Below are 18,798 nucleotides of genomic sequence, written 5' to 3'. Positions count from 1 at the left end.
AAATGTGAGCGTATATTTTTCTTTCTACTGCTTGATAAGAGCTATGGTAAAAACAAATCTTATTTCATATGAATATACGCCAATAATATCATTCGTTTCAAAGCTTGTGCCTAGAATTGTGGCCTTCAGACTATCATAAACCTATGGTGACCTAACGCACTCATTGTGTTTTTTAGCCTTTGTTAGCAGTTTGCAAATTTGTTTTGAGAGCCAAATTCAATGTTTTATTAATTACTTATGCACAAGCTTTGCAAAACTTTTTATAAGATAATAAAAAGAAGTTTTTTTTTTTACTGGAACAATTTTATGAAAAAGTTTTAGTGATTTCTCTGTTTATTTTCTATTTTTTTAGCTCCTCATTAATGGTATTAGAAGAAGATGAAGATGCACTTTTGCCAGCAATCCATAAATTATGGGGTCCTTTATTAGGCAAGCTCAAACAGAAGAATATTCGAACCATGATCCCTACAGTACAACTTCTTGGTCAAATGGTATGGTATTTATCTTCTTAATATTTTTTTTTATATCTAGTCCCATAACTATTTTTTTGGAAGGGGGGGGGGGGATCTTGGATAATTTTATGAAAAAGAAGACGTTAGAAATACAATATAACGACTTGGAGGCTATCACCAACACTTGTAAATCCCGGTGTTTCAATTCACATGTTTTATGGGTATTTTTTTCAAGTCAAGCATATTCATAAGAATTTTATGCTATATGGAGATAAAAAAAGAAATCTTTTCACTGGCATCGTGTGTAACATCCGTTCCCCATGGGTAGGGGCAAAGGGGGAGGGGGCCTTGGCATGGCTGCGTTTCCTCGATATTTCAACATTAAAATACTTTTTTCTATAATTTTAGATGTTGTTTAAATTGTTTGCTAATTTTCGGGGATATTTTGGATTTAGTGTCGTACCCTAAATAAGGTTTTGTCTGTGGACCTGCGTGTGGCACAAGTTTTGTAGGATCTAAGTATTTCAAGCGTTTATTTAACGCAAATAAAACTTGATTCAAGGTGGAGATCCTTCATCTGGGGAGGAATCTGTTTTCCTAAATTCCCCTCAGTTGTGTCATTACCTAGTGAAAGAGCCGATTTAACCGGTTCTTTTGTTTATAAAATGCCTGCTTTATAACCTTTTTGTTCCCTTTCACTGTTCGTCTCACTCGTTCCCGTCAGTGGCTGGTTGCTCTTGCCTTCGCCTAAAACCCTTGCTTCGTCGGTAGCCATGTTCCAAGGTCTTGGCATGAGGTCAATGTATCTGTTTGTTTTCTTTCTCAGGGACTATTTTGAATCGTCAATGTTTGCTGCTAAACAATCCATGAAGAAACGAATTAATTGCGTTTTGATCATTAAGCCTTTTTTTATAAATAAATATTAATAAATTTTCTATTGAGCGTTTTCAAGGATGTAAGGCAGCAATGTCCTTTGAAAGAGCTATTTTTGAGCGGGTAAACCTCCAATGCAGTGCAATGTTATGACATACCAAGCCAATATATCGTTTATGTCTAATAATTCATGTACTTTGAAATATTCTGATGCGCAAAAGTTGCATTTTGAATGTACGAAACTTTGTGTTAATACTAGCAATCGTTACATTTTTTTAAAAGAAAATTTTATCATTAAAAATGCGGTAGAAGTTTCAATATAACTCTTCACTCACAGGAAAATTTAAGGTATTATGTCAAAAATTCACTGGCGGTGGTAATACATTTCCAATCATAGTAGCCTTTACGTTGAGGCCGTTTTTAAATATTTCTATTAAGTGTCACGTTGTACAATATAAATCTTACAGAAGAGCTAAAAAAAAACGTAATTGATCGGTTAGTCGTATTCAAAGCCAGGCCTTTCACATATACTGTAAGATCCTAACCTTGATTTATCTAATTGGAAAGGTATTTACTGCAAACTTCGTAGTAGTCTGAACAAAGACGAATACCCCCTTCCCTCTCTAAGAATGAAAGTATTCGTTCCATAACAAATCACTGATGAATTTTTATTTCCCAGCCTTAGCTGCTTTGTCTGCCAAATTGTTTCCTGTGATTTCCAATCCCCCAGAATGTCATGAGGCTGACATCATTATAATACGGTTACCATTGAATGCTAGTCTGCATAAGGCTTTATAGGACTTCAGCTCGCTTTTCTCGGCTCAAGAGCCAAAAAGCATACTTTGTTGTCCAATATAATACAGGTGTTCCCAGCTGTACTTTTAACTGCTCCAGCCTATTAGTTTCTTGTTCTAGTTTCTTGTTCTAGTTTCTTGTTCTATGGCACGTCACTACTCCTGTCCCCGATTTATCACGAGCTCGAGATTTGTTTGTATAACAAGTTATTGCGTATTTTGGTGAACCAGGGTAATTTTCCGCTCCATTTCACTTCTTGCTTTTATAACATTCTAAAGTTACCTGACTAATTTTATCGCCGGAAAAATATTATCCTTGGGCACCTGCAGCTTCCTTGACTTTTGCTGTAGTGAATTGCATGTGTGCGTGTGGCCTTTTATCAGCCTGACTTCACTTTTCATACTTCTTCCTTTAGAAAATTCTTTATAGAGTGAAGTCGTACGTGTAGTTCCATGGATGCCTTGGCACTTCTATAGTACGCTTATGTGAGGCAACTCTCTTTACTGTTATTAAAAGGGTCACCTGTGCCTGGATTTGAGTCGAGTTGAACCAGACCACTACACCGGATGACAATATTGGATTACTACCTTAAACAGATACTTGATCTCATTTAGTGTTACGCCCTAGCTTTTCCTTGCCATTCCCGGGCATTAGACTAAGAAAAATGTAGCTATCCGCTCTTTTTCTTAATCAATGCTCCAACTTCTTCCAAATATATTATCTTATGAAAAAGAGCAACATAAAAGGAAAACTTACTGGACGGAGAGGGGGCTAAACACCACTGTTTATTGACTAAGTGGTGTGATATTATTTAGTATTTGTAGCATAAGGATTAACTAGGTTACCTAGACTTGTCTGAGGAATAGTTGTGCCAAGTAATCTAGAAGAGTTGAGAAAAAGATAGGGAGGCCTAAATTAGAGACAAATTAAACATATTCCCTTCGGCTATTTCTTGAGGGATTGTGAAAGCAAAGGTTTTTAACACAGAGTGGGATCAATCTATCGTACCTTAATTTGGATCTAATTTTTTTGAATGTTTTATATTTTCAGGTGGTAGTTTCTGGTCGTTTTCTTCGCGCTCGTATTGTCAAAGAAGCTCTGCCTATACTGATATCTTTTGCAGAGACTGAGTCAAACAAAAAGTTGGAGCCCTTTTCTATGGTAGGTTTAGCATGAATCAGGGAAATTAATTATACCTCTTAGCCAACTGTTAAGTTTTAACTCTTCAATTTTTAGACTATTTCCTATTATATGAAATTTCGTAGGTAAAAGGACATGTTTGGTGATATTAACTGTTAGTTATAAAAACTGGTTCTGGCACAAAAGAAACAACACTTCAAAATTGGATTGGACTTTTGGATTGGGCATTGGATTGGATTGGGCTTAAATCCTGGGATTCAATAGCGATAAACTTTAGCGTAAAATGAGAGCTTCATTTGACCATATTCGAAGATATTGTTTACGATTTGTTTAACCAAAAATTTTATTTAACCACATTCCAACTGTCTTTTTCTTCTTATCCTGTCAGGTGGAGAAGGATGGGGGAGAGGGAGACATTAGAGCTTGAGAAGATATATTGGAGCTCAAATTGAGACACTATATTTATTCTGGTAAGTTGCATTCACGCTGCATAGACACTGTCTGGATTGGCTAAATTTAATTTTTGCTGATAGCGTGTCAAGATATTTTTTAATTAAATTACCACAAAGACATGCTCCCTGCTAGCTGGAAAATCGGTTTTAGTAATGGGTAATGTATGAGAAATGATTTTGACTTCTACATTTTCTAAGAATTATAAAGAACTGTTTTGCGAAAGGCTACAAGTAACCTAAAGAGAAATTCGACAGAACACTTCCTTAATGCAACTCTACCTGAAATGACAGTAACTATAATAAAACTTGGTGGGATAAGTATATCTAGTAGTCTTAAGTTACAAATTCGTGTTTCTAATATCGTTAAGCAAATCAGCATCCCCAGCTCCCTCACTCAGCTCTTAGACAAATTCAGTCCAAAACCATAACCTGAAAATCATCGAAAAGGAGGATTATTTGTCCCTCTCTTCTATTAAAAAAGGCTCTGATAAATTATCTTTTCTAAAGAAAGAAGCATCTTATTTAAATTTTGCAAAAGTATGCGTAAGCTGATTGCCGAGCTCAAGATATTTTTCCTGAATCTGATTTCCTGTCAAACTTACACTTTACAATTTATGGTTAAATTTTATTGGCATAAAAGGGTCATTTCTCCCTCTCTTCTATTAAAAAAGGCTCTGTTCTTTTCAGAACTGTTCTTTTCAAAAATTATCTTTTCAGAGGAACGAAACACAAATCTTGCGCTAATTTTGCGAAGTATGTGTTTGCTGATTGCCGAGTTCAAGATATTTTTCCTTAATCTTATTTCCTGTTAAACTTAGAGATTTAGTACCCTTTGCTACTGAGTTTTTCACACTTAATCTTCCTCCTATCTATTCAAAGTTTTATTTTAAGTCGCATTTTCCTATATTAAAACGTTTCCCTTTTTAATAATATGTTTATTTGTTCTACCCTTTTTTGTTCATTACTACTTTTTATGTTTGGTTTGTTTAGTTTCCATTCATTTTCTCCCCTCCTCTATTTCTATTCCGTTTCAAGCCTCATTGTAGGGTGATGAGCTTTTGTTAGCTCCTTATTTGTTTTATCGTTTAGACTACTTTTTATCTCTGAATTTTTGTAATTAATATTACGACAGCTTTTTCCTTCTGACTCCATTGGCGCAATGATTGTCCAGACGCTTACTTTTTTTCTTGTTTTTTCATTAGTTTTTTAGCGTGAGCAGCCGAGCAGTAATATTTTGAGAAACATTATATTAAATTGAATGTTAAATGATGGGGACGATCAATGGTTTTTATTTATTTTTTTTTACTAGCGATTTCATTGACACATTTCCTTCTTCCCGACTGGAAACCATTTTGGATACAAATGAACCCGAAGATGAAGTCATACAGGCCCCGTCGAAACTGTTGCTTGTGGACCATATTTTGAACCATGAATATGCAAGGTTAGGGTAATGTCAGACGCGATTTTCATAATGGTGAATAAATCAGGCTGGCATAAGATATTACATAACCTTTTTTTCTTTTTTTTAGGAAAGAAAGTTGTTGAAGCAGATATTAGAAGTGTTTGCGATATTTCTTAGAGGCTTGGAATTAAGTGTTAAAGAAAATCTCTTGATTTTTGCTGTCTTGGAAAAATTTTTAAATATAAAAGCTGATGAAGAAATACGGGTAAATATATTGCAATCTTTTTTTTATTATTTTATTTTTATAAACATTCACAGTTTTTACAATCACATATACGTAGCTGATATTCGTCTTTTAGGCTTATTTAATGTTTAGAATTTATAACCCATCATTATGTATCGAATAGAATAGTACTTTATTATCAAGCAAACTTTCACAACATAAAAACTGCCGAAGTTATTGCCTTCAGTCAGCTAGCCTAAATTGTATACAAAAAAAAAACAAAAAATATAGGTATACAAGTGAAATATTAAAACATTGCCTACAGCGATTAACCAAACTGGCTTGGCAAACAAAATGAGTACAATGAGTAAAATGAATAAAAATGAGTACTTAAGTACACAAACATGAGTAAATAAGTAAAATGTGAGCAAAATAAGTAAAGAGAAAGTAATATAAGTAAAATGAATAAAAATGGGGGCATAAGTAAAAACATAGGTACATTATAAAAAACATACAGCGATGAATCCAGCTGGCCCGTCAAATAAAAATTAAACAAAAAAAAAACTAATAAAATAGCTTTGCTTGCTTTTGTTTGTCAACTATTTTGCTTTTCGTTTTATACTTGTGCTTTTTCTTTTCTTCTGTCTTTGTGCTTGATAACCATGCTTTCTAGAACGCACATAGTCTACTTGGTCTGTACTTGAATATTATTTTGTATGCCTGTTAGGCTTTTATCTGTTTGACAATAGTAACACAGTTCTCTTCTTCGATTATTAATAACTTTGTGCATAGTCTTTCTTTTTATTTTGGGTTGACAGGCAGTGAAGTCTTTTTGTTTTAGCTAAAATGAATATTCAGGCGGCATATGTTGACAATTGTTGACAAGCAATCAGAAAATGTGGAACACCGGCGCATTCACCTTAATTCTAGTGTTTGCATTCAACATGTTTCATTATTAAGATTAATGTTTCAAGAATACACATGTTTTGCTGTTCAAAGGCTCATATACTACTTCTAAGAGCTTACCGCGGAACCAAGCCGCCTGAGGCCAACACAGTTACGTAAGCTCCTTCTCAATCCCAATCTTTTCAAAGCCTCCCATTTCAACCGAGGACGACCTGCTTTCCGTTTAGCCTTAGAAGGTTGCCAAGAAAGGACAATCTTTGGTAATCTGTCATCCTCCATCCGCAGAACTTGTCCTAGCTATCTCAACCTTTCTTTCATTATAGCCCTAGAAAGTGGGTTTGAACCACGCTTTTCGTGCAGCCTACTGTTTGAAATAAATTCGGTCAGTTGGGTACCCTAACAATCCGTTGGCAATTTCTCTGGAGAAACCACGCTTGCCCACAGTCCAGTGGCATAACTACAGTATTTTTAATTGGGGGGGGAGAGAGATGCAAGAGGGGTTTCCATTGACGAAGGTGTTATGTCGTGTACATTTGACTATTTCAGCCAGACTCACCACTAATTCTGCAGTGCATATCCCCCTTCCTTTTTCCCAACCCCCCACACAAAACACAGGATGCTCAATCTCATAATTTAACCCAGCTCAATTCTAATAGCCCCGGGTATTCATTCATTTGCTATTCATTTGCTCGTAATTTTGAATTGGATCTCAACTCTGTAAGATTTAATTTGTTGTACTAAACATTTAATATATGTGACTTATTGAGATATTATTTATGATTTTTATTAAATTTGTGAATTTATGGACTCTTCAATTTATATTAATAAAAAGCTTTCGTTTCAGCGGGCCACATAAAGCCGAAACAAAATCATAGGCAGCGCAATAGCGCTGTCTAAGAAAAGATACAGGAAAAGCCAAAGTATTACCACAGATTCTGCCACATTATATTATGACATATCCCCCACGTTTAAATAGCGACCATATTTCAACTTTGAAATTATTCGAAAAATAAAGTTAGAATTATTAACTTACCTGTTGGGCATTGTTTGACGAAGAACATCCAGAAAATTTGAACAATTCTTGCCATCATTGTGGAAGAAACCTTTAATCAATTAAAAATTGCCAGGGATGCCGATCGGAAGGAAAAAATCGGCTTTTAGAGTTTAAAAATTACCTTCCCCTTTTTATCTTTGTTCAAAAAAACGAATTCTGTAAAAATTACACAAAAGTTATTCTTGTGTAAATCAGGGCATGGGGGGCACACATTTCCAGAGGGGGGTTAGGCTGAATACATCTATAATTCCTTTCACAAGCAAAGCTCGGTCTTCTAGTGATGTATGATAGAACTAATAACAATAGAAAAAGAGAATGGGTTGATACCGCTTATACATGCTCACAAAATCTCTAAATTATGACAAAAATATCACTTCTGTTTAAATTCAGTTTAATCTATTCTTAGCAGAAATTTCATGTAGCATGAGGGTGCAGAGATAAGTTTCACACAAGTAGCGCTGTTGTTATGTGAAATGCAACTAATATCAGTCATAATTCTTAGCAAATTTATGTCAATTCTTTTTTGGAGCTAGTTAAAAAAAAATGTTTAGAAAAGCCAAAATAGCAAGAAGTCAGCATGGTATTATATATAGAAACAGTTCTACATTTAAGGTTTAGTATATGAGTTAGGAACGAAAGGAATTGGACGTTATCAGCACTTTTTTGGTATTTCAATGATAAATAAGAGAATCAGGGTTTCAATTAAATACTGAAAATAAAAATTAAAATAAATAAATCATTCCTGGAGCGGATATCCCTTTACCAAGTTTCAAGGTCAAACGACAACCGATTTTACCTATCTAGTTAAAGTCTATTATCATTATATAAAGTACTAAGTCTTATTTTCTTTTTCAATGATTTGTTGTTCATTCAGGAAATTATATTCACTGTATATATGCCTTCTTATTCTTTAATGATTCCATTTCTCTTCTATTTGCATAGTGTATTCATTTCCACTTTTGAAAGTTTTAAAACAAGAGAACCTATTCTTGAACTGATAGATTTTAGAAAGTAAAACATTTTAGATATCAGGGAAAAAATTAACCTAAGAAAATGTGGCGAAACAGAAAGCATAGAACATTTTTGCAATTTTGCCATTAACTAGGCTCACATTTTACTTGATGATAAGGTTTCAAAGGGAGTATATTTGGAAAGATATAAATGTGAAATGTATTATGAAATCTAATGGACCCCAATTTTTCTCGTTTTCCTTAAGTCAAAAATGAGCATGGATTAATTAAAAAATATGTCTGCTCAAAGTAAAGAGCAAATTTGACACTTAAAACGAGCATTGAAAAACCTCTAAAAGCTCATTCATTTTGCTGATTCTTTTATCTAGGATCTGTCATACATCAGCATAATCTAAGTCCCGTTCTATTTCTCCATTTGATTTAAAGTTCTTCTGTCAGCTGAATCAAACGCTTGCTCATAGTCTATAAAACTGAGGACTAATGTGCTTGGTGACTCAGGCATTTCTCAATTATTAACCTAAAAGGGAAAGTTTGGTCGACACGTTATCTATCCTTCATAAAACTGTACTGTTCTTCTCTTAAAACTTTGTCTGCAGCATCTCTAACTCTAAAAAGTAGCATTATAGTGAGAAATTTGCTACCTACGGAAACCAGGCTAATGTCTATTTTTACCACACTCATTCTTGTCATCTTTCTGATACAGGGGTTTAATTTGGGTTTTTTTCTAAAATCGCTAGGTTCTTCTTTTTTTTCAACAATCATATTCATCATCTTCAGTAACTTATTTCTAACTTCAAAACCACCATATATAGGAAATTCATTTACCACACTACCAGCGCCTGGGGCCTTATTATTTTTTAATCTTTTGAATACTGTCACTAATTATTCCTCACAAAATAAATCTTCCTTCACATGCAAGGTTACACAAACTATTTCATTTTACTCTGTATCTTTTTCTGTAACTCTGTCCCGATTTAGCCCATTCTCAAAATGTTCTTCCCATCTCTCTTTAACTCTTTCCTTATCATTAATGGTCACGTTCCTATCTTTAACTGCGACGAATCTAGATCGACTATTTCCTCTCAATTTATTAACATGCCAGTGCAATGTTTTACTATTATGCCGTCTAGCTGCATCTTCCAGATCCCCGGCAATTTTAATCATTGCTCAATTCACTACTCCTGAACTCCTATTTTCATATTATCTATCACTCAAATAATTCTTGTAAAAGCTCTTTCTCCTCTCTATTAAGCATAAGCATTTTCACTGATACTCTTAGCTACCTTTCTAACCTTCTTTCCTAATATACCATCAGCAACTTCGCCAAATATCTTCCTAAAATTATTTCATCCATCTTTTACATTGTCAGATTTTAAACTCTCTTGTTTAGTATTTAACTTTTCCTGAAAATTTTCTCTCAAATTCGCATCCTGGGGTCTGCTAACGTCAAAGCTTCCTGGAACGTAGTTACCCCTCGGAAATGTCAACTTTAAAAGTAACCGTAGAAGCTACTAAATGGTAATTCTCATAAAACGAAGATGATTCGTCATAAAACGAGTGATTAACATTCTATTATTAGCACATTCCTAACCTAAAGAGGATTTAGCAGCTTCCTTATTTATCATCAGCCCCGCTCCCTTTCTTTGTACCCCATCCTTCCTGCCTGAGTAAATAAATTCCAAATCACCTAATTTTAGGTTTCCTATCCCTGGGATGAGTTTATGAAACTCCTAATAAGCTCCAGTTTAAAGCGTCTGAATTAGTCAGTCAAATTTTCGATACGCTAGTTGTTTTTAAACGTCATAACATTCCAAGTTGCAATTTTTGTATTTTCTAAATCATTGAAATTGTTTTGGCCTCAGGAAAAGCAATGGTCCCAGTAGTGCAGGATGGGGACAATACATGAACTTCTCAAATCTGCACAGAACTACTTAAGCTGGCTTGGAATTGGAAAGCAAGAAGTCCCTGGGACCTCTATTTGAATGGAGGCTTTGTACAATGCTGGGCCCATCTTGGTTACAACATGGTTTTCAGCACTTGGTGATGCTCTTCTATCAGCAAGAGTCAACATCATGCACAGACAGTTCTCAAGCCTATTATCTCCAACTCATTATATCATGCCTGCTACTATAGGGATTTATCTTATGCTCTGCAATTTTGAACTAATGCTACATTGTTTTGTTTTTGTTTTTTTTGTTTTTTTTTTGGTAAATATTGCAAAGTCAAAATCAAAACCTTGAACGTTAAGTGCACTGAAATCTGATTCCATGAATGACTGGAAAATACTACCCATGGTGGACTAAATAACGTTCTTCTTAATTGTATCTTTCGCCTATTCCTGTGACCCTATGGTATTCTATAGAAAGTCTTGTCTTGAATCAAGTTCCGTCTAGCCTGGCCATTGTGGTTATATTGTGATTTCTTTTCTGAAAATTCGAGGAGTATAGTGGCTTTACTCCAGTAGTTTCCAAACTTTATTTTACCAGGGCTACCTTAAGTATGTTCGATTACATGGTGCCTCCTTTCCATTTTACATAATGATGCAGACACAAAACTTTTAATGTTACAAAATTTATTAAGACACGTACTTACAAACAATAAAATACGATTAACAATTTTATATTATTGTATTTTAATCAGAAAGATATGCTTGCATATAATTCGCACAAAGTTTGTTAAATCAGCACAAAGTTTGTCAATGCCGAGATGACTGCATGAAACTTTTTTTTCTACAACCCAACGTACAATGTTAGATTGAATTTCTGCAACCCTGTGATATTTTAGTTTCGTTTAAGCTAATGCAGAAAATTATGTTTAATATAAATAAGATTTTGCAAACGGTATTAGTATTTTAGAGGTTTTGCGAGTTCAGGGTGCTAAAATAGGCTTGAAAATTAATGTTAAGAAGACTAAGTCACTAAGGCTATGAATAAGTGAAGATGATCAGGTGACATTAGGTAACGAAAAGATTCATCAGGTTGGGAGCTTCAGTTACCTTGGTAGTATTATTAGTAAAGATGGTGGGAACAGTTAAGATGTTAAAAGTAGAATAGCTAAGGCTCAGGGTGTTTTTTCACAGTTAAAAAAAGTTTGGAAGAATAGAAAGATAAGTCTGCAAACCAAGATTAGAATATTGGAAGCTACAGTGATGACAGTGGTCAAATATGGTTCTGAAACATGGGTGCTCCGAAAAGCAGATGAAAATTTACTAGATGTTTTCCAGAGAAATTGCCTATGGATTGTTCTGGGTACCCGGCTGACTGACCGTATTTCAAACAGTAGGCTGTACGAAAAATGTGGTTCAATCCCGCTTTCTAGGTTTATAATGAAAGAAAGGTTGAGATGGCTAGGCCACGTTCTACGGATGAAGGATGACAGTCTACCGAAGATTGTCCTTTTTGGCCAACCGTCTGGGGCTACACGGAAAGCAGGTCGTCCTTGTCTGGGTTGGGAGGATGTCATAAATAAAAATTTAAAGGAAACGGGAACTTCCTGGGAGGGTGTAAAGAGGGAGGCTTTAAATAGATTAGGTTGGAGGAGGAGCGTGCGTAGCTACGTTGGCTTCAGGTGGCTTGGTGCTGCAGTGAGTTATTAGTAGTAGTAGTAGTAGTAGTAGTAGTTAGTGCTTTTTAAGGTTTATTTAACAAAATATTTTATTCCCTCTTAATATATAGCCAAAGTTGAACTGGAGATACATTCTGAACATTTTGTTTTAAAGAATTATCACAAGCCAATTCAGTCAAGTTTTCTTTTTCATGACTCTTCAATTCAAATTCCTCATCTTCTTATTTGATAACTGGATTCTGCATCCACGCATATTTTGTAAAATTGAGATCTTCAAAATAATTCGAGAAATGGCTGTTCGCTTCTGTGTTATCTTGGGTGCATAAATTAAAGTAGAAATATGTCAAACTTATTCTTTTCCAAATTTTCAAATACGGCTCCATTTTTTTATGAATCCTTTAACATTATCTTTCGAAATCAAAAGATTCAATTTTGGCCCTTGCATCAATTTACTCGAAAAGCTTAATTTCCTAAAACATCCACCAAACAGGTCAGTTTAATAATTCAGTTACCATCCCTAAAGATATTTGCGACCTCATTTTCATTTTCTTCAATAAAAATTGGAATTTCTACTTTGAGTTAATGTATCCACTTAATCACTTAGGCACAAGATAGCCAGCGTTCTTCACAATAGTACAAAAGGAAGGTGTAAGTAGTTCCCATATCGTCACACAGCTTTATAAATAATCTGGACTGCTTTTTTATGTAGTTTGTAGCTTTTGTTACTTTTGTAAAAACTTAAGTTTTTTTTCAGTCATCTTTTTGATACGGGAGCTGCTCTGTAGAGCATGCAGTGCGTCCTGGGAATATTGGATGCTTTCATTTTGAGTCGTGCAAGAAGACAATTTTTGTGTCCTGATATTGACTTTGCACCGTCTCTACAAATCCAAAATTATTTTTAACAGAATATGCCTTTCACATGATACAACTGCCAGTTATATTAAAAATTTTCTGGATGTGGCTTTGCCAGGAATGAGTTTGCAAAGCGATATATATTCAGTTATATTATTGTCTTCAATACATTAAAAATATCCAATTAGGTATGTAGTCTTAGCTACATCAATTCTTTTTTCTACTTGTAAGGCTTATTTCGTTGTGCGTATCTGAGAAATTAATTGATCGCAAAAATCATCACTAAGGATCGTCTAATTGATGGTCACGGTACTGAGAATCCGACAGCATCTAAAAAATTTCATATGTTTTACCTTGAGGTGACAAACCTAGCTTTTGTTCAGCCTGGGTCTCTAAATCCTGTCAATCACGAAACGCTTACGGTATTTTGCTTAACTGGGTACTTTAATTTCCTTTGATTTTTCGTCAATTCAGGATAATATTCATGCCTCCCTTTAGACTAGTCCGTGCCTCCCTAGGGAGGCGCCCCTCCCAGCTTGGAAAACGCTGATGTAATCCATTTGATTTATTGCTGGCGAAGTAACTGGTGCATGTTAATACTCTAGAAGTTTTCCGTCTATTGCATTTGAAGTTGGCCTTGGAGGCACGTGCTGTATACTTTTCTTTAGAAATTATTTCTGGTAGCTTGTCCGCTCATATTTGTTGAATGTGACCCAGATAGTGCATCTGTTTACTCGTAGTTTGGTTCAAGATTGTTTATAAGGAGCAGAAGTGTTTACGGAGCTCTTCATTCGATGTTTGGTAAACGTAAAGAATCCCTGCTATGTTGTGGACGCGTTTAGTTCCAATTATGGAATTTTTTCGTTCATCATCTAGTATTCATTTATGATAAATCTTATTCATGTCAGTCTAATTATCTATTATTGTATGATATTTCAATCTGAATATGATTGAAATATATATGATGCATATTGAAGAATCGGAAGAATCAATATTATGCATATTGAAAAATTGGGTTCGGAATCCCTAATGCACAACGCGACATGTTTGTTGATGCATATACATACATTAGGGGAGGGGGAGTTGCGACTGCCAAACGAAAAATACTGAAAACTATGAGGGAAAAACAATCATGGCATGGGAAGGGTCTGTTGTTTTTTGAAGTGTCCTCTCTTTATATGCGTTCAATTGCGTCACTAGTTATAAAGAATAATGGGTAAAATTGAAAATATAGTAAAAATGGTTTGGCATTACGATAGACGTATTTTAAATCACTATTACTTTTTTTCTTTTTTCTTCTTTTTTGTTCATATTTTCATAAGGACCATTGAACCACACTTAGATGCAGCTTTGCAGAAAAAAAGTGTAAGAATTGAATTGCTATTTCGATACTTTTTAGTCTCGTAATTTTAACAACCCTATTGCTAGAAGCAGTTCCTTTTTTAATTTTCTTCGTCAGTGAAATCGGTTTAATTCTTTTTTTTTTTAGATTATCGCTGCAAATATTTTTAAAGAATGTGCCTTTGAACCTGATCTTTGTGACCAAGTTTGGCTAGTCCTACAAGAAACTGATGGATCACTTTTGGATATAAACAAAGAAGATAATTTGATTGTAAGAAATTTGCAAGAGATTTCAGAGTAACCGTATGATATGCTTGGTTGTTTTACCTTCCACGATTCAGAAAAAGTTGTTTTTACCTTGTGTTTACAAGAAACGTAAAGAGGTGACTTGGATAGAACTTAAAGACTTGGACAAAGGACTGGGAGGTTAGATTTGAGGCGGGGATCGCGAAAAAAGAACACTTCATAGCATAAAGTAGAAGAAAAGAAAAAACGAACAGATACCAGAGAAAGTACAAAGTAAAGAGAAAGAAAAATCGGAATTAAATGAAGCATAATAATAATTAAGTGACACGAAGACACCAATGGAACGAAAAAGAATAACTGCAGGAAATTAAATTTCCTGCAGTTATTTACGGGCACAGTGCCAGTGGTGGATATAGCTCAGGGATGGCATCAACCATACATTTAGGTACTCTACCCCAGTCTGCCACAAATCCCAGATTTTTGGATACTCTTTGCAAAACGTTGGATATGCCCAGCATTTGGCATAGATACCATATGCCAAACGCTGGCCTATTCCTAACGCTGGATACCCTATGCCAAACAGTGGATGTCTGTTGCCAATAAAGTATTGATGATGTGACTGAAGCTCAAAAATGAACCAATCAGATTTCACCCATAGTGAGATAGGTCAGGTTTAGAGTGCCAACAGGTATCCAACGTTTTGCATAGGGTATCCAAAAATCAGGGTTTGTGGTTGACTGATCTACCTAGGAATGAGCTGACGTGACTGGCCAGAGTCGCCAGAGGGGACCTGAAGAAATCCACAATATCTAAGGAAAGCACAATACCTAAATGGTCTACTGTCTAATGTTATAGTAACATTGAAAAGGCAAAAAAAGGGACAAGAATAAGAATCAGGCAATTTTCTCTTACCTTTCCTGGCCTTCTCTCTAGCTACTTCCATTAGCATTCTTCCTCTATTCATTTTGTAACTTCACCCTTCCTTCATAATTGCAAATTTTTACTATAAATATTGATGATGGTGAAGGCAAACGTTGCCATCAAACTATCCCATGTCCAAAAAGACGTATCGATACTTTAGAATGGCAATATCCTAAGTCCAAACAAACTATCCTATGTCCTGCAACTCATCAAAATTTACTGCTTGAAACTAGCCCAAGTCCAAATAAGGACATAGAATAGTTTCAAGGTGTGAGAAAAGCAAATTTGCAACATAAGATAAGAAAGAAAAAGCATTTCTAGTGGCGTAGGGCCAATTCTGACTGCAAATTTGGATTCAGCACACAATTTAGCACTACTGAAAATCGATTTTTTCCATTTTTGGACATAGGATAGTTTGATTCGTAGCACATTTGGAGGTAGGATAGTTTCATTCCAATGTAGCGATTTTTACCCTTAGGGACAAGGTATTGTGTGCCGTTACTCACAAACTTTCATGTACTTCTACGGTTTCATCCCATTATTTAAAACATAATGACTGCTTTTTGAAAAACTTAGTTCTTATTTTACATTATTGAGCGGCTCTATTAAGCCTTACTATGGAACCACTTTGGAATTTAGCTTTGGTGAACAAATTAAAATTGGTTAGAAAATTAATGGTAAGAAATTTTATCTGTAAAATTTGTGCTGCTGCTTCTAAAAAAAAGAATGTGGAACAAAAGATATAAAAATTTGAAAATTCTAAATAATTTACCTAAAACACAATGAAACTTTGACAAACTAAAAGCGAGTGTATAAGAATATTTAATTATGTTGTACTGATAAGAAAGAAGTAAGAATTATGATTTTTATCTGTTTTTTTTTTAAGAATTAAACGAAACTGTATGACTATTATCTTTTTTAAGTACATCTTCTTCCCTCCTGCCAAGGAGCTTTTTCTCCTTATAGCATCCCTTGTCAAGGTAGCACGACGAACCTATAAGAGGTGCATAGCTCGCTCTGATCATTGAAAGGAGTAAACATATTCAAGGCGTTCGAAACAGAGACTTCTCTGATGCTGCGCAATGATCTGAAACCAACTCACTGAACAGTGTTTTCATTTCGATTGAAGTCTTCTGTTGATTAAACTGATTATTACAACATAAAATTTAGTGGATAAAGGACTAGCATCATACCGGGCACTTAGTCCACCTAAAACTACGAAGCATGCTACTATATGGTAAGATATTTATTTCAAAAAGATCACTATCACAAGCCCTTAAGGGTCGAGTTCGGACTTCGGAGTCGACTAACAAAGCAATCTAAGCAAAAAAAACACTAATAATAATGAATAATCAAGCTGGGATAGGCTCAGAAACAGCTCTAGTGGACGGTGAGTGACGTTTGGGGAAAATACTTGCCGTCTGAGGGTTCGTTATTGTATTTTTTGAAAAACGGAGGCACAACGACGACCTCCTTCGCTCAAGGGTTTCCAAACTAGCTTTTTTAGGAGCAGAGAGTAAGGCACCTTGCCTTCTTTGAAAATTATTCGCAAGGCTCTTTTTTAGATTGACTCGATTTTGTCTGATTCTTCACGGGAGATGCCAGGGTGCCAAACTGGACAAGCATATTCAAGATTCTGGCGGACTAAAGACGTTTACAACCTTAAGGAGTGAGAAGGGGGAACACTATATTTATTTAGGAGCTTAAAGAGGGCGATAGACGCATTAGCTTTATGGATGATATCTTTAACGTGGATGTCCCACTTTAAATTTGAAGAAATTGTGACTCCAGGTAATTTAACCGAGGACGCATAAATTTCAGGAGGGATAGGATTACGAAAACGGGGCGAGGATTTGAGGAAACAAATCGGCATTATCATGGACTTAGAGGGGTTTACCGTCATGTCCAAGTCCAAAGCCTCACTTCCAATTTCATTGAGAATACTCATAGGGTCGCTTATTAAATTTAAGGAGAGTTCCTTGGGGTATGCCATTGTAGATAGGGAGAAGATTTGGGTAATGGTTCTGGTATTTAACCACCTGCGATCTATTTGTTAAAAAGGAGCCAACCAATTTTACCAGTAAGGGATCGATATTGAACTCGCTTTCTAGTTTCTCAATTAAAATATTGTGGTTAACAAGGTCAAAGGCTTTCTGAAGGTCAATGGAAATTAAGTTTAGCCAGAAATTAGGCTTTTCGAGGATTTTCCCGATGTGGTCAATAAGAGAAACGAGGTAGTGGGAAGTAGAAGTTGATCTTAGGTTTCCGAATTGCTTCAGGTCAGTAAGAGGTAGGATTTTTTCAGCAAATCTGCAAGGAATCCTTCATTCAGTTTTGAAAAAATAGGAGTAAGCGTAATAGGTCGAATGCCTTCAAAGCCAGTATTTCCTTTTTTTCGAAGGGGTAATGAAACCATGTTTCCAAATTGTTGGAATTTGCCCAGACTTAGTAATTTCGTTAAACAGGACAGACAAGGGCTTAGACAGGAAGTCAACGAAGGCTCTAATAAGAGGAAACGGGATATCCAAAGGACAAACACTTGTCTTTCTTAGTTTATCAATTCTTCTTTCAATCTCAGACGGGGAAACAGTCGGTAAAAAGGGGGATGGGGCTCCTGTTGATAATTGGATTGGCAATGCTGGAAGGTTCTGGACAATGGAAGCGAGAAATTTATTTAGACTATTTGCACTAACATCAGGGGGCTCTGGTAAGTTGAAATTAAGCTGGTCAAGACTCCTGCCACATAGCTTTTTAACCTCGGAATACCAGTTTTTTGGCTTATTAGTGAACAATTCTTCGATCTCATTTTTTAGTACGATCGTGCCAATTTACGAATTTCTCTTTTAATTGATTTTCTTAGTATATTGGCTTTATCGAGTTTACCATTTTTAAACAGCTTCAATTTGGTTCTAATTAGTGTTTTTATTGTTTGATTAATAAAGGGTTTATCACTTGAGCACCTTTTAAACCTTTTTTCTGGGAAACAAATTTGATATTTATCAATTAGCTTTTTATGAAACGTGGCTGTTTTCTCATCAAGGTTTTGTAAATTATAAATGTCGGACCAATCTTCAGTACTCAACCACATACCGAAAGAAAGAAGACCAGAATTTTGAAGTGGGCGGTAAGTGCTGTAAGCTATTGGGAAATTATGCTTAAAATTTGAGGAGGGGGACAAAAGAATGGAAAGATGATAACTCCCACCTAATGGGGGCAAAGTTGAGGGAGGGCTGTAAAAATTGTACATATTAGTTAAAATAACATCAAGAGAGGTACTACCCCGAGTCGTCGGTGTTTTAACAATTTGCTTTACTTTAAGTGAAGCACAAAACAAAATCCATTTTAAGGTCGTTGGTATCGCCAACTAAAAAAAGGCCAGCATTGGGGTACTTAGAAATAACAAAATCAGCACTTGCCTGTAATTGCTGGATAAAATTACGTTTTGACTCGATATTTTGATTTGGGGAGTAATAGAAAACAGCTATTGCAATAATACTAAATGGACGAGGGAGTACTTTTGGTCTAACATTTTGCCAGAGGATTTCATCATACTCGGAAAAGTTAGGTACTTGAATAACCTTTGGGTAAAGGTGACTCTTAGTAAGA

General features: G+C 35.3%; 1 protein-coding gene across 5 annotated transcripts in view; it reads left to right on the top strand.

Moving 5' to 3' along the window:
- LOC136037996 (TELO2-interacting protein 1 homolog) overlaps positions 1–14,342 on the top strand; it is a 128,299-nt gene extending 113,957 nt beyond the window's left edge. For all 5 annotated transcript variants that reach the window (XM_065720905.1, XM_065720907.1, XM_065720906.1 and 2 more), the window contains 4 exons: positions 353–491; positions 3,171–3,281; positions 5,242–5,379; positions 14,174–14,342. In XM_065720905.1, coding sequence (XP_065576977.1) covers positions 353–491; positions 3,171–3,281; positions 5,242–5,379; positions 14,174–14,326 — 541 coding nt within the window. In that variant the 3' untranslated portion in view covers positions 14,327–14,342. The remainder of the gene's footprint in view (positions 1–352; positions 492–3,170; positions 3,282–5,241; positions 5,380–14,173) is intronic.
- The last annotated feature ends 4,456 nt before the right edge of the window (positions 14,343–18,798 follow it).

Source organism: Artemia franciscana, chromosome 17 (assembly GCF_032884065.1).
Source record: "Artemia franciscana chromosome 17, ASM3288406v1, whole genome shotgun sequence".
In the NCBI taxonomy this organism is placed as follows: Eukaryota; Metazoa; Arthropoda; class Branchiopoda; order Anostraca; family Artemiidae; genus Artemia; species Artemia franciscana.
The sequence above is the reverse complement of the archived record's forward strand: the minus strand, read 5'-3'. Positions and strand labels throughout refer to the sequence as shown.